Below are 15,739 nucleotides of genomic sequence, written 5' to 3' on the forward strand. Positions count from 1 at the left end.
ATTTTCGCCGTATCTGAAAGGAAATGCCACCTAGCGGAGTTTTATTTGCGCATTATCTAGTCCAATTAACAATATGATACACTTGCGAAGGTACATATCATAAGTGCATTTTTTTTCTACCACCTCCTGTTACTTCGTCCCGTGCCTTTTCATCTTACCTTCTATGACCTTCGAAAAGCACGAAAGGGCACACGCATCGAGGCGTAGAGTCGTTTTTCAAGGGTCAGAGACCTGAGTAGAAAGTACTGAGAAGTTCTTGACCAATGAGAATAACCGATAGTTTCACCCACGAACACATTTACGCTGTAGGCGGTCCAGGTGGCGCTGGTCACGTACCTCATATTTTCACAAAAGTAGGCCTAATTTTGGTTGTTTACGAACGTCATTTGTGCAGTACGTTGATGCACATTTACCAAATTCTTATTTCCAACGTGGTAATAACCAGTTCCAGTATTCCAGAATGCCACTTAGAACTAGTATAGGGTAAAGGGTAAAGTTGAATTGCAGTTCTAATGTGATAACGTTACATGGAAAAACGGGTGAATTTAATTTGGTTTAACGTGTTTTACATATTACATTTATGCTCGCTGGGAGATTTATTTTACAGTTAATGAAGTAAATTATAATAAATTATTTGCTTAATGTTATAAGTATGTTTACAGTCGTACATAATTATTTTTCTGTGAAAAGAAAACTGATTGTAGACAACTAAGAAGTCAAAGCGGTAATTTCTTAGAATAATCCAAACTTAAAATTGTTTCGTACATATTCCAGAGCTTTTAATTTGTAGTGTTTGCAAATTAGATGTCGATGGGCGAATGTTGTGCGTGTTTGGTTTGAATATGGTTGTCATTTTAGAAAAATATTTTCTTTTCCTGATAAGCTATAGTTAAAAACATTGTATAAAATTGTAAGTGTAGGGTGTGTTGTTATGAAATATATTATTTAAAATAATAAAATGTTAACATATTGTGGTTGGGAGTAACAGACATAAGTTTATGGTATTGCCACACTAGATGGAGAAGTCTTATGGATCAAGGAAGATATAATAATAAATGGAATTTGCGCTTATTAACATAAACAGCTGTTTGGTAATCTCTACTCGATGACAAATGATTTGCAACGTGATAATATCGTGCCAGCAAAGGTTGGTCGATTAGTAGAGACTCTGCTACTAATGGCTCACGCAAAAAGTTAAGCAAGTTTGAGCGCGGTTAGTAGTTGGAGGGGTTTTTCGTTTGATGTGTTACACTCTCCCACGATGAGTCTTTGGACTCCCTGGAGGTGTCACATAATAATAATAATATTGTCTCAAAAATATGAGACAGGACTATAGAAGAGAATTGGAAATAGTTTCTGTATATTAAATTATTATTATTTGAATATAAATGATATTTTAAAGTTCGCGTTTTAGTAAATGAAGCAAGAAGCATGCTGAAGTATCAGAATGATTTTCCTATATATTAACAGATTTCTTGGTTTGTGAGCCATGTGAATATGTCATTATTTATGGTCATTATAGCCAACTTTGTTTTAAATATGTTGAAAATTACCTTTTAGAAGGAAAAACTTATTATGATGCTATATATTCAAATAGTGTTGTGAGTACTGTTTGGTGTAAGTTCCGATTGAAGCAACATTGCCTAGGTAAGTCAAATATTATTATGTTTTAATTGTGTGTTCTGCGGTCGGTGTGTGAATTGATCCATGGTTCAGGTGACAAGACGATGCTTCTTGGTTGAAAAACCTGGATTCGAATCCATTCTGAAACGCAAGAAACCTTCATAAGGACTTTTCACCTGAAGGCGAGTTCACTGGTCCCATACGAGGTGGAGTAAGTTTTCCTTCAGAAGTTTGTTATTCCAATGTGACGTTCATTTTGAGGCCGTGTAATCACTCCCGTTCATCATTGGGTTTCGGGAGTGAAGTCTTTTGCAAGAAGTGGTAGGATCGCAGATTCTCTTTCCACACGAAGTTAGTAGGACAATCACAAACATCAATGCCCATGGAGGATTCGAACCTACAACCCCTTGACTGGAGAGCGGATACGCTAACCCGGCCGGTTTTTTGGTTAATCATCCTGCAAAACAGGCACTCCAATCAAAAATGCACAAACAATTAAAGTCTTCAACCGAATTTAGATCTAAGCGGTCGGTTGATCTGTTTTGCTGGATAAAAAGCCTACCACATCGACATGAGACCATCTACTATACATTCAGTTGAAAAAGCCTTCCTAAGATCTCCACTATATAAAATTCTACGAGATCTTTAAATGGTTTTAAATAAAAACGTTGCGTTATTCTTGCAACTGGTTCTATAGAGGCTCCATATGAATACTGTGCTTGCTATTTCCACGCTATATTTCGCCTATATTTCAGAGTCTGATATTTTTGTTAATGAGAATATATATATATATATATATATATATATATATATATATATATATATATATATATATATATATATATATATATATATATATATATATATATATATATATATATATATATATATATTCTCATATATATATATATATATATGAGAATATATATATATATATATATACATGGGATAGATCTGTTCGGAAACAATCATTTTAGTCTACGAATTGGTCATCATAAACTTCAGTTGATCAGAGTTTAATTTCTCGTTAATATTCAAAATCTAAGACGATATCTTTATCCGATTAACAGTAGAAGATCGGATATTAGCGAACATAAATCAGGAAAAAAATGCTGAATTAACTGATTTTACGTTTCCTCAGTTTTGCGCTTTCCCAGAATCTGCACTTCATTCCAGTTTATGTTTTGTAAGAGCTCACACTATTTCACATGATATTACCAGTTATAGTTAGGAACACGGGATGGCAGATGTTTTCCATATTATCGTCATGTCTAAGTCTAAATATTGCGGGCAGAAATGGACGCCATTGATGAAAAGTGCAGACTGTTGTCAAAAGATTTCCAATAAACAAAAGAAGAAAGAAGGAAAATTTAAACCAAACTTAACACCCACAAGAGTCAACAGAAAAGCGGACTAAGAATGGATGGTATTTTATCATGAACTGCATTGTTGTATGGAAGTGAAGCGTGGAAAATGACAGAAGGAGATAAAAGAATCATTGACGTGGAAAATGGAATATACGAGAACAGGTTAAACAAGACTAGAAAACGAAGACATTGAAAGAAATAAAACAGACACCAAAACATACATAAATGGAAAGAATGTCTGTAGACCAAAGCGACTGATAAATAGTGGAAGATCGACGAAACCGAAACAGGCCCCTGAAAAGAAGAGGAACATTGAATTTTACATAAGACCTTGTGATTCAAGAAGGGATGTTACATATTTGTTACGTCGTTTGTGAATAATCATAATCTGTAAAGTAGGGATTGCTAAATTTTAATTTAATTTTTCTTTATTATTTTGGAACAAGAAAGAATTCAAAAGATAAGACTCTCCTTAAATCGTCACTGGATTCATCTCTCCTGGAGACTATTCCACTCACAAAAAAATGCACCTCATTCTCCTAAATTCACTCTTATTCAACCTTCTTTCCATTCTTACCAGATAATGAAAAAAAAAAATCTTCAAAAGGTGCTAGAGACTTTCTACTGATTTTGTTTTTGGCGCATATTATGAAAATCTGACTAGTATCGTCCATTTTGGTCAGGAAATTTTTTAAATAACACGAGTTGCAATTCTGGAGCAATTATATATTTTATAGAGAGTAATAAGTTGGGTTAATGCCAGAAATATAAAAATTCTGGAAATATGTCATGGTTTCAGTATTTCTAAATGTAAAATGGATATTTTTGAAATCTGGTTCTGAAGAAGGAAATGCCATCTTCAAAAGAAAAAAAAAAGTAAAAACATTTTTTTTTTACTTACTTTATTAACATGCACTGACGGGTAGTGAAGGAGGAAAAACAAAGTTAAAAAATGCTGCAAACAAATTATGTGGTGAAAAATGTCTGATTACGAGGTAGCCTTGAGTGTAAGAAACCACGTTTCATTTGCCCTTGTATGTTTGCCCCTGTAATGAACGGTTGTCAGTTTCGTTCAGTGAGAGTTGTATGGCTGAGTTCTATGCTAACATTTCTTTATTGAAAATTAAAAAAAATACTTTTTTTTATAGTATTTCCTGACAATACTTGTACGTTACTGTTTTTTTTTCTCTCTTTGTACTATTTATAGTACAAAGTTTTACATATCAGTGGACATTGTTTTTTTACCATTGTCATTCAAAATTATAAAAACAATTCGTTAGAGCTAAACGACACAAAGAAGTGTAGAAGAATACCAGAGGGAACCAGATGTTTGTCTTCAATCCACGAAGAGAAGTTAAGAAAAACCGAGGTTTGCAAAAATAACTCATGACCAAAATGATATCACAAAACACGTAACTACAAAGAGACAAAAGCTCCAATCAACAACATATCAAGACTTGCCACAACCTTTTCTCCAAATTAGGAAAAAACTTAAACTAGAGGAGAAAGACGGAATTAGCTTACTGAAATCATTCAAAAGAGATTGCTTATCTTATTAACCTTGGTACAGGATACCCAGTGTAACTCTAGGCATTTGGTTATCTTGTGCAAAATTGAAATTGCTTCCCTCTAGCTGTTTATATGTAGCCTGAGAGAAAGTCCAGATGACTTCATAAACACTTCGGTAGTTGTAATGGCAAACTAGTGTTTTATTGGCTATTTAAAAATCATTTCAAGGTTACGAATGTCTCAGGTTGCAGAATGTTTTGTAAAATGGAAAACCTGTGGAGATATTTTCGTATATCATATTGCTATAACGAGGGAGGCCAACTTTATCTTCGGTGTCAGAACAGGAAAACTATAAAATCCTACAAAACAGGATTCTTTTGATGATTTCTATTTCCATATATGTCATAGTTGCCATTAATGTTTATCAGCATTTGATTGGAAGGGGAACTGCTGTGGCGCAATTTTGCAAGGATCAAGGATCAGTGACCTTTTGGTTGGAAAGACGCGGATTCCGTCTAGATTGTGAGTGCACCGGAGGTGATAGGGTTTGTCCTTCCGGAAACTGCTGTCTGTACGGTGGCATAGATAGACTGCGTCCATTCTCCAATCAAAAGGCTCGAATCCGACTATTTGGACATGTCTTTAAATGAGAGACGAAGTTTATCAGCAGGAACGAGCCAGCCACTGCTTATTACAGCCGTTGAATCGTCAAGAACATACTATATTGGTCTCAGTGTAATTGGATTTGGTTTTAATACGATGCCTGGAGTTTTAATAAGAACCAAACCTCTAGAATTCTTCTAATTTCACTTTATACTTACCTGCTATATAACAATACCACAAAATATATTCATTCGTGATTGGTTGCTCCATTTTCACACGTCCATATGTTTTTTAAACATTTCTCAAACTTCAATTTCTGATATGTAATCTCAAAGACGTTTGGTATGGAATTAAACAAAGAAACAAAGACTGATGCTAGTGTATCACGTCTATTAATTGCTCGTGTTCGTGGGGCCATTTGCGAAACGATAATTCCGAGTTTCCGGTAGAGGAAAACCTTATCACTTCCATATTACGACCAGCTAATTCAGTTAATTTGAGACCCTCATGGCATATGGAGGATACATTATGACTACTATTCTATTCATTTTTTCCCTAATTACATGTGATTTATCATATCTCCAAATATGGTCACATTAACAATTTGATCGTCTAAGGTACTTCTAACTGCATCAATTCACCTACACCATGTCTTCCCCTGAGTCTTTCTCCTAACATCGTGGCACGAAAACTCTTGTTCTGCTAATTCTGTTTCTGTGACCATAGTATTTTAGATTAGCTCTACACCCACAATCTTGAATGCCAACAAGTTAGTTCTTAGTATCTTCAGTTTTCACACGATTTTTCTATTAATAGTTTTTTTTTCTCCCATAGTATTTCTAAGTAGATCTGTAGTTTATCTTTTTGATTAATTTATTAACTCGTATCTTTCTTATTCCATGTAAATTTAACGACAAAATAAAAGTATCAAAATATTTGAAGTTATTATAGTAGATATAGATTTGAAAGACGAAACTGAGTGTTTTTGGATGAATTATTAAAGGAATATAACACAGGATTGGGGCTAGTCAGAAGTCCTAAAATCATGAAATTCAAGAATATCCTTGCTTTGCAGGCTTAAAGCCTTCATCTTTTTTCCTAAATGTTTCTTTTTTCTTAATGTGTCTGGCCTAACTTATGTTTAACAAGAACCATATACTTGTGTATAACTTTCTATGAACAGAATTCGCAATAAAAAGCTGTAATATATAGATCAGTCCCCCCCCCTGTGCTACATTGATTATCTTAGTGTTTATGAAATAGTAACACAGTCCTTCGAATCTTAGGGAACAATCTATCAGAAAATCTAACTGAATATTCTTTACTTTCTCTCTCTCTCTCTCTCTCTCTCTCTCTCTGATTCCATATTAAAATGGCGTTTCTCGACCTCTCCCCAATTTCCTGTAGTATGCATCTAAGTGGTATGTTAATTTGCGCTACAGTACGATCAGAAGCCATTTTCCCTGCATCGCACTACATTTTTCGTGCCTATCGCAGCAGGAAAATTCTCCAGATGGCCACTTAGTTCAGCCGCTCACCCACAACGCAACCGTCGTGGGAACACATGTTAATGAGGAATGCAAGAACATTTCACTCGCTTTTTTTGCTGCACCATTAGCAAAACAATAAAAGTTTTTTTTTTTTTTTTTTTTTTTTTTTTTTTTTTTTTTTTTTCCAGCATGGTGCTGTTAAGTCGAATTATCTGAAGATAGTTGAAAAGCTTAAGTGCATATTCTAATCCCTTTAATTTTTCATTGACTGTTTCGGATTTTTTTTAATTAAAAAATCAAAGATGATCTGCATGGTTACATAAACCAGAAAATTCTACTTTAAATATCAAATATAATAGTTTTCATGCCACTTGAGGGCGCCTAGTAATCGACGAAATTGACCTTTTGCTATCACCGTCATAAACATGAAGTGATATTTACAAACAAAGAATTGTCATATAACTGGAATCTTCTAAATGGCTGATTGTGTACGCCCTCTAGTGTGAATAACAAATGCTCGATTTTAATAATATTTAACATGGATATTAAAAAAGAACTAGAATTACCATCTTTTATATACGCTCTTTTCCTAAACATAATTATATATATTTTTATAGATATTCCTATTCCCTTGTTATAAATATGAATTTGGGTATTTCATGAAGTGAATACAATTGCCAACCTACATCAATGCGAGACTCTTGACAGAAGGCCAATAATAAGATAATTAGTTCTTCATTGTTTATTGGACTGGTTACCCTCAGCATTTCGCAATACCAAATGAGATTGTACCTTTACACTTGAGAAATATTAAACCCTTAGAAGTTTACACACATCTAACAACCATTACTATATTTATTTCAAAATATACAAAAAACAAACAAGTAAAAGAAAAACATTGTAATTTAGATTATAGGAACCAATACAGGAAACTTTAATAATACATATTTATAATCAACTGTCCATAATGCCGGGTTACTAACCCTCATGTAGGTCAGCGCTTTCCATACATCTTCAGAACCAATTCGACATACCATGGATTCTGCTTCTATATCACATATTCTCAAGTTAGAGTTATGGAAAGGGTGATTGCAATGGCAGGTAAAAAGCTGTAACTAATATTGGCCCCTGTATTGGAAAAGATACATAGACTTCTTCATCCAGGGAAAAATCATCAAATCTGATTTCTAATCGAAGGTGGGTTACAAATAGAAGCACCTCTATTTCGCACTTGTTTTATGCGTACAGCCAGAGTTGATCTCATCCTTCGTCTATGGCATCAGTAATTTGCTTGATAGAATGACCAGGCAACCTCATATATTTCTATCACTCTTGAATGTAAATGACCATTCGATGACTTCTATAGACCAGCTATTTGCTTTCATTTTACGGTCGCTACTGCCAAACGAGACTTTTCCGGAGGGTAGTTGTCCAACTACCTTGGACAACTACCTTACATAATGCCTAAGGTAGTTGTCCCTTAACTACCTTAGGGACCTTAGGCATTATGTAACAGAGGGTATATGAGGAGTGAATGTCTTGGATTTGATCATCTCATTAGAGAATGTTATTTATAATAACACCAGAAGATGTCATCCTCTGGTGTCAAATCTCCCTCCAGTTGGCGAGAGTGACCATGAAGCAATTAGCTCGGTGTTTGCCAGCCATATGTAAGGACTTCTGTGAGGAAAGGGTATGTATGGAATCAGAAGGTTGGTGATTATGAGAAACTCAGCACACAGCTTGCAATGGGTTAGTTAATGAAATTGCTTTAATAAATATTATTTATAAACTTTCTTTATAAATCTTGTATTCAATATCGTCAATATAATTTTGATGATGGAAAAATTGCCTGAGAATAAATGGCAGAAGGATGAATGTAGGTGTAGTAGCGAATTATATAGTAGTGTGTGCTGTCCATTGAGATCTGGAGTAAGATATTTGCTCTTGTAGGACTCTCCCCATAAGCCAGTTCCTGTGTGTGGAAATGTTCCATGAACGCACCCTTTCTGCTAATAATATTTCTCTTTTTTTAATCTCTCGGTAAACAGTGTTGCAGATCTTGACTGGTCAAACTGAATCAACCCAAAGATGTAAGTTATCAGATAAACACACAAGAAAATAATTATAGAGCTGTACAAATATGACAAAAAGAGAAACGAAATTTAATCAAAACAGAGTTAATTTTTTTCCTCCAGTTCAGAAAACAGACATATTTCGGGTACTCAATCACGTATGTATTATAAATTGGCACAACACAAGAAAACTGGTACACTCCATGATTGTTATCCTATTAAATTTTTTTTAGAAAACCGGAAACTGAAAGTAAGATAAAAATAAATAATTTATCCCAATTTTATAAATTTGGTGTGGAAAAACCATATTTGTAAAATTGTTCTAATGGGGAGGGTATTTCGTGAAGGGAAGAACTTCTCGAAACTTACAGAAAAAGAAATCATGAATCGTACATGAAGTCGTTGAAGGGTGAAAATTGAGAAGTAATGCTATCCGCTCCAATCTGGACCACACAAGGACGTTTAGGCTACGTTCTGCTTGAAAGATTTTTGCAGTGAAAATGGGACAGTAACGAAATAAAATTACTATAATTCCGTCTGGAGTTTTATAAATGTACATAAAAATGTATACAAAAAATTGAGACTTCACCGCAACAATCCCAATTGAAATTCCAAAAGGAGTTTGGAATTAAAACGATACATAATCGATAGCTCTAAAAAAAAAAGGAAAAAGATTACTGAAATCTGTTATTATTTGAATGATGGAAGATTGTAATCAGAAATACTAAACGAGAGTAAATAGTAAAGAACTTTGAAATATTAATTGCTCAAAACTATGTCCAACTGCACCGTACGTAATTGGCAAAGACGTATTTGAAATATTTTCCTTTAAATATAGTTAAAAGTTCATTTTTTTTTTTTCATAATAGAACATTTAAACAACAAAATACTAATTTTGCGAACTATTTCCTTTTAATAATGACACTATCCTGAGTGTTTAGCATTTTTATGAAGAAAATATTTCACAGTTAAATTGAAAACTGTCGCCAGATGGAGTAAGGCAATTAACTAATATATTTGTCGTCATTTAAATTAAGGGGATATTAAATCCCACATTGTTTCAAAACCGAATAGAAACTCAAAGATCGGAATCAAAGAGTTTCATGCCGAATATAGTAACTATAAAAGTATCGGCGACTACTAGCGTAAGCTAAAGCACGTAGTCCAATACGTAGTACAAACTAGGGCTACTCGTAGCAAAGGTGGGGAAAGTTCTGATCGCTATTCTTAGTATTTCTCATAATGTAAAACCCATCTCCTAGGAGATGTATGATGTTATACATTATGGTGGGAGGTCACTTCCCAGACCGATTTCGATCTTTATTGAGATCTCATCAGTGAGTAGCTAGACCAAAATGAAGCCCATTGGCTCTTTATTTTAAATAAAATATTTATTGTCATTACTGGACTTAAAAATGAATGGTGCAGTTTACAAGATTCAGGGTTTTACAGGAAGGGAAACTGTCGTATGCGATATCTATTATGAAATGTTTACACTTACAAAAGGTGACAGTTGCGACATCTTAGTTTGCCGTTTAGCTGTGGCTTCCTTTTTGGCACGCTTCCCTCTGTGCTGTGTGGTAACAAAGTTCTTATTCTTTAAAATGGCGAAACTATTTCTATTTACTAGTTTCATGTTATTTAATAGAATTTCCCTTCTCTTTCGGTGTATTTGCGTACATTCCCAGAATATTTTGTATTGGAGTCTTTTTTCCCCGCATACGTTTGTCTGTTGGAGCTACGACCACAACCTCCAACTCTGTTATCACAGTGGTTTCAAAGGCCACTTAAGATGAAACATTATGACAGCATAGAAGAATTTTTTATGCATGGTTGATAGCACAAGAGAAGTGATTAGCAAGACTCAATTGAGGGGCCAAATTAATGCACTCTTCGCGGTTCCCACTAATTGCCTTGAAATAATTTAAATGCCCAGGGAGGTCAGTGATCTGTGTTTTCTTTTTACCAGCTGCCTGTGGACGAAATGGGAGGTGGGTGGGTTCGTATTTAGTTCTGCCCCCATAATGTGGTATCTGTTGTACAAGAACACGTTAAAACCTATAATTTTTGAGCTTTGCTGCTAGCTTCATCTAACAAGTAAGACATCGGTGAATAACAAAGTACTTAACATGTGTTCCGAAACTGGTTTTTGTTTTTATTTGGTCCAGTTAATTGCAGATGAATATATTTGGGTGTGTGAATGTGGTTTGGTCATGAAGCATGTCAGTTGCAGTGAAGTTTTTAAGGGAAGATAAGAATGTTTTTTTTTCCATATTTTTAGTTTGTTTATTAATATTAAAACCTGTTTGTTTATTCTTCATTAAAAAAAAGTTAATTATTGTAAATTTTGATTTTAATTTTGACCATTAGCTAAAGTTGTTTACCCGATGATATTGTTACCAACTGATTTTATTTAAGTATTTATTTATCAATCATTAGTTAGTATTATGAATATCAATTGAGATTTTTTAAAATGTTTGTAGATGTATTTTTAAGAAAACAATGCACAGATTAGTGTTCCATTCTGCATCAGCCAAGACATGAGCTTTAACTGATATATGAAATTTTATATTTCGACAGAACAGGATGTTAAGATAGACGCCATGGTCTATTTTTATTACACGTTTATCTATGTAGCGTTTTGCAATTACTGTCTGGATAGTACTTTGCAAATGAACATCGAATTCTGTATTATCACTTGCAAGATTTATAACCGATGGTTATCTAAAATTATGGAAAATAAATGTACGAATATTATTCTAGGCGTGCTAGAATAATATGCTGTATTTTAGGCATGCAGAAAAATGCTACAAGAAAAACATTGAAGATAATAGAGTTTGATTGAGCTACAAAAACGAAACTGGAAAAGACCAACACAGCAGGTTCCTGTTGCACAATATTCCAACAAATTAAGTAACAGTCTCATTATATAGATGATAAACAAGATGCATTACATGTACTCTCCTGACTTTCCCTTATTATTTCCCACTTCCTCAAAATTGTCTCTCTTTAGAAGTCATTAATTTATAAAGGAAAAGAAATCCAATCCACCTCGTTAGTTCCATTCAAGACATTGCGAAAAGTGTCCTCTAAAATTGTTTTTCGTTACTTCTAACTCTACTGCGTGAGTAGTAGAGATAGAAGTAACTTTGTTGCCATAGGAAAGCCCTAATTAGCAAAGTTGGTCTGCGATTCTTTTTTAGGATTGAATTTATAATTTTAGCCTTGATGCGCCTCTAAATTCTATTCGCTTCTCTCAGAGCTGCTACTAATGATTCATTAGTAGCAGCTCTGAGAGAAGAATGGAATTCTTCTGAGAGAAGAATGTAGAGAAGAATTCTACACTCTGGAATGTAGACTATCCATGTGATAAAAGATCTGTTGAAATCATGTTAGAATTTTTCGATAATTTTCAAATCACATAACACCCATATTATCGTATGATTCTGCATCTTACTCATTTCTTTGGGTTTTACTTGGCAAAACTGATCGAACAACAACTCTAGAACCACCCACTCCACACTTTATAAACACAAGCATGCATCATTGCCTTTCTGCTAATAGAAACAACTCAGACCTTCGAATGATTGTTGTATATGTGGGTAATTGAGTACACTTCCGCCTAAGGGTAGCAACTGGCAGCCATGTTTGCAGTATTGTGTAATTTGGCCTTTAACTGTCATGCTTTGCACAAGATATATTTATTAAGCAGAATTATTAGTGCCACAAAATAGAGTGAAGAAACGTGGGTATTCTTAACAATGAGTTTGAAATACTGAAGGATGATTGTATACCATCATGTTATACGTGGGTATTTAGAATACTTTGACTTTTCATTATCCCTGTCAAAGTATTCTAAATACCCACGTATAACATGATGGTATACAGTCATCCTTCTCGACCATCTCGACCTATTAAATACATAAAGCTCTCTATACACATGTATCCTCATCTGAGTATATTAAGGTTTTTTTCATAATTTCGTTCTTTTTTGGGGGAGTGGGAAATAAGAGCAGAGGACCACGTGGATTCACAAAATAGGGTTACGTACTTTATGAATTCATTTCAGCATATATTGGAATTGTTTCTTCTTTTTTTCTTTCTTTTTTTGGGCCATCCCATGTTCCATTTTTTAAAAGGAAAAGTTAATGTATCAATCCATGAAATTTTAATAGGCAAAACGTTAACTAAATTTTGTTTTTATTCAGTAATTTTCAAATCTTTTTTCACCACAAGCAAACATGATTGGTGACCTTTTAGATATTTGGCGAATAAAGCGCCGATCTCGTTGGGTACTTCAAAATGTGGGAACTTCTTAAACTACTGTCTTCAACGTAACTCTCTTCACACACACACCCATCTTCTACAGAGGGTGCATAGTTTTCTACGGCCGGTAATTCTGGATGATTTTTCATTTCACAAAACAGACAAACCAACCAGAAGATCACGCACACTAGCCTTATAGCCTTAGCTATATTAAACATAGCAAATATTTTGAATCCTGTTTAAAAAAAAATAAAAAATTAAAAGTACTTTTTTAAAAAAAGTTTGCGTTAAATACTCATGCGAAACGAGTACTAATAATTTAAGGTTATTAAAATTCTCGATTCTTCCAGGATATCATGAATAATATAATTCAACATTTCAACATGTTATCTTCATGTTGTACAGGTTTAAGAACTCCCCCATAGAATGTATAGTAGGTTATCAGGTTGTTTCCTGAAAGGGAATGAAATAGCAGATTTAGGACGTTGGCAGAGGGGGTAGGGAAGATTTCACAAAATATTTTCCAGGAAATTTCGAAAACTTCAAATGGTGATGGTTTTACATTGATTCTGTTTCCTGATGTGTTGGATAAGATGAGACTAGTTCTATAATTTGGTGATCGCGTTTTTCTTTTATTTATTTGTCTTTTTTCCCATTTCAAAATTTCCTACTCCGCATTTGTGTGTAATTATAAGATACGAGATTGCTTAATATTGCCCAAGTACGAACATACAACTAATTACCCATTATCAGTAAATGGAAGTTAGCGTTGCTCTTTTCCTGTTGAGTTTTTTTTTTCTATCAAAAGTTGGAAGACATTTCCTTGGAGTTAAGTGAAATACGTCACTTCCCCTTCCAGGCTGAAGTCTTGAAACATGAACAGTTTTAGCCGACTCAGTACAGGGCGATACTAAGAGGTTTCACTAGTTGAGATTCGAACCCGATTTAACGTAAAAATCCCAATGAAATATTTTATACCATTTTTTTTTCCTTTATCAGTATACAAATGGAATATTTTTCTAGTGCATTTGGGAGAAAAATTTGATAAGAAGAAAGTTTAGGGAAAATTCCAACAAAAGTTATTGATGTGGACGGGGACATCATTTCGGTCTCCGAACACCAACCAGCGGATCGGAGGCGTCATCTCACATCTATTATCCAAATAAAAGTTTCTCAGAGAGTCATACTTTTGGTTACAATTAAAAGATAATATAATCATCTGAAGAAACAAGTTTATTATTATCATTATTTATTTCTCTTTCGTTACTGTAAACCTTCTATTAAGAGATTAGAAGCGTTAAAATGATACTTAAGCAAAGGAAATGAAAGAGTCCAACTCCAGCATAAGGAGAACTTTTGTATTAAACTTACGAGATACCAGTTTTCAAATAACAGCCCGTTTTTTTTTTTTTTTAATATGGTAATAGATAACAATCTTAATCCAGAGACTACTAACTATCTTACCAGTTGTACAAGTTTAATTATTCCAGGGATTGTCCGGAAGTGCCACGGATTTAGACTCGGGAATCCTTGTCCGACCCCTGTAGGTTCCACCTTCATGTTCACAGTCACATTTCCCGAATGTGCTGTTTGTGTGTCCGGTTTTTGCGTAGTCTGCACATTGGTTTCTCCCATCATGATTGCTGCTAAAAATCACACTTTTTCTCCTGCTCAAAACTCCCCTCCTTTCGACCAACAAAATCCAACTGGACCTTCACAATTCCCTTCTTCTTCTTATTCCGTACCTGAAGTTTTTCGCGTGTACCAACACTCCTACTGAACCTTCCGCGTCGGTTGTGCACGCTAGGGCAACACCTTACACTCCAAACCGGTTCAGTCCCTCAACTGTGGCCTTCGTTAGCAGACCAATCGCAACGCGACCTGTTACAACTCCGCCAACTTGCACGTCATCGATGCGCAGCGTCAGGTTTACTTGTTAGGCCCAAGGAAACGTCATGAGATTGTATGTACTACCAACAACCTCCATCGTCGACCATATAAGCTATATAAAAGAATACTGCATCAGATCTCCTTACTAAATTACCTACAAGGGTGTGTGACGCAATAATGTCTGAATGACGTGATGTTGACACTGGTAGAGTTGATAACGGAAATGGTTGCACCGTGCGACATTATCGGCAGTTATTGCCATAAATAATTATCCAAACATACTAATCGTTATCTCAAAATAGATATACATAGCGACTAGGCCTCATTTTGTTTACATAGATCATTTATCACTGGCCATAAAATCCTTTAGTTTTGACATGCTATCTCACGAGATAAACAAGTGTTTTGAAATATAACTGGAATTGGATTTACGAATATTATTTGTTTTTATTTTGGCACAAGAGCCTCAGGGGATCACTTCAGTGAGTACCGGCGTGGGTACCTGATGCTGGACCATGCCTTACTTCATGTAATATACATCTGTTATATTATCTCTAGACTGGTCCCTCCTCTTCCTCCCTTGCTCTTTCCTTCTTCTCTTCTTGCTCCTTCCCCCGAATGCTATTAGAGTATTGGAGGGGAATCTTTCCTGTTTTGCTGTGTCATTTCGTCTTGTGCTAACAGGACATTATCAAACACTGTAACATGATCAGGCCATCAAAAAATGTTCATACTGCATCGTCCGTCCCGCGGGTTACCAAGAGACGCGTTCGGTTTTTAGGCAGAGGGAACCGTTCGAAAAATATGTTACAGTCTCCCTTAGACACCACTCCTCAGCACTCTGCTAGAGGAAACTCCATCAAAGGGCCCGCTACCCGTTTGGGGAAGTGTTTAGGGGCAGCGCAAAGAAATGGTT

General features: G+C 34.9%; 1 protein-coding gene across 1 annotated transcript in view; it reads right to left on the reverse strand.

The window, feature by feature from the left end:
- LOC150103607 (MARVEL domain-containing protein 1-like) overlaps nucleotides 1–14,933 on the reverse strand; it is a 64,469-nt gene extending 49,536 nt beyond the window's left edge. The window contains exon 1 of the mRNA XM_090397656.1: nucleotides 14,398–14,933. Coding sequence (XP_090253782.1) covers nucleotides 14,398–14,571 — 174 coding nt within the window. The 5' untranslated portion in view covers nucleotides 14,572–14,933. The remainder of the gene's footprint in view (nucleotides 1–14,397) is intronic.
- Between the last annotated feature and the right edge of the window lie 806 nt (nucleotides 14,934–15,739).

The sequence above is a fragment of the Typopeltis vanoorti genome, chromosome 9 (genome assembly GCF_054136105.1).
Source record: "Typopeltis vanoorti isolate ZY-2024b chromosome 9, IOZ_Tvanoo_1.0, whole genome shotgun sequence".
Taxonomy (NCBI): Eukaryota; Metazoa; Arthropoda; class Arachnida; order Uropygi; family Thelyphonidae; genus Typopeltis; species Typopeltis vanoorti.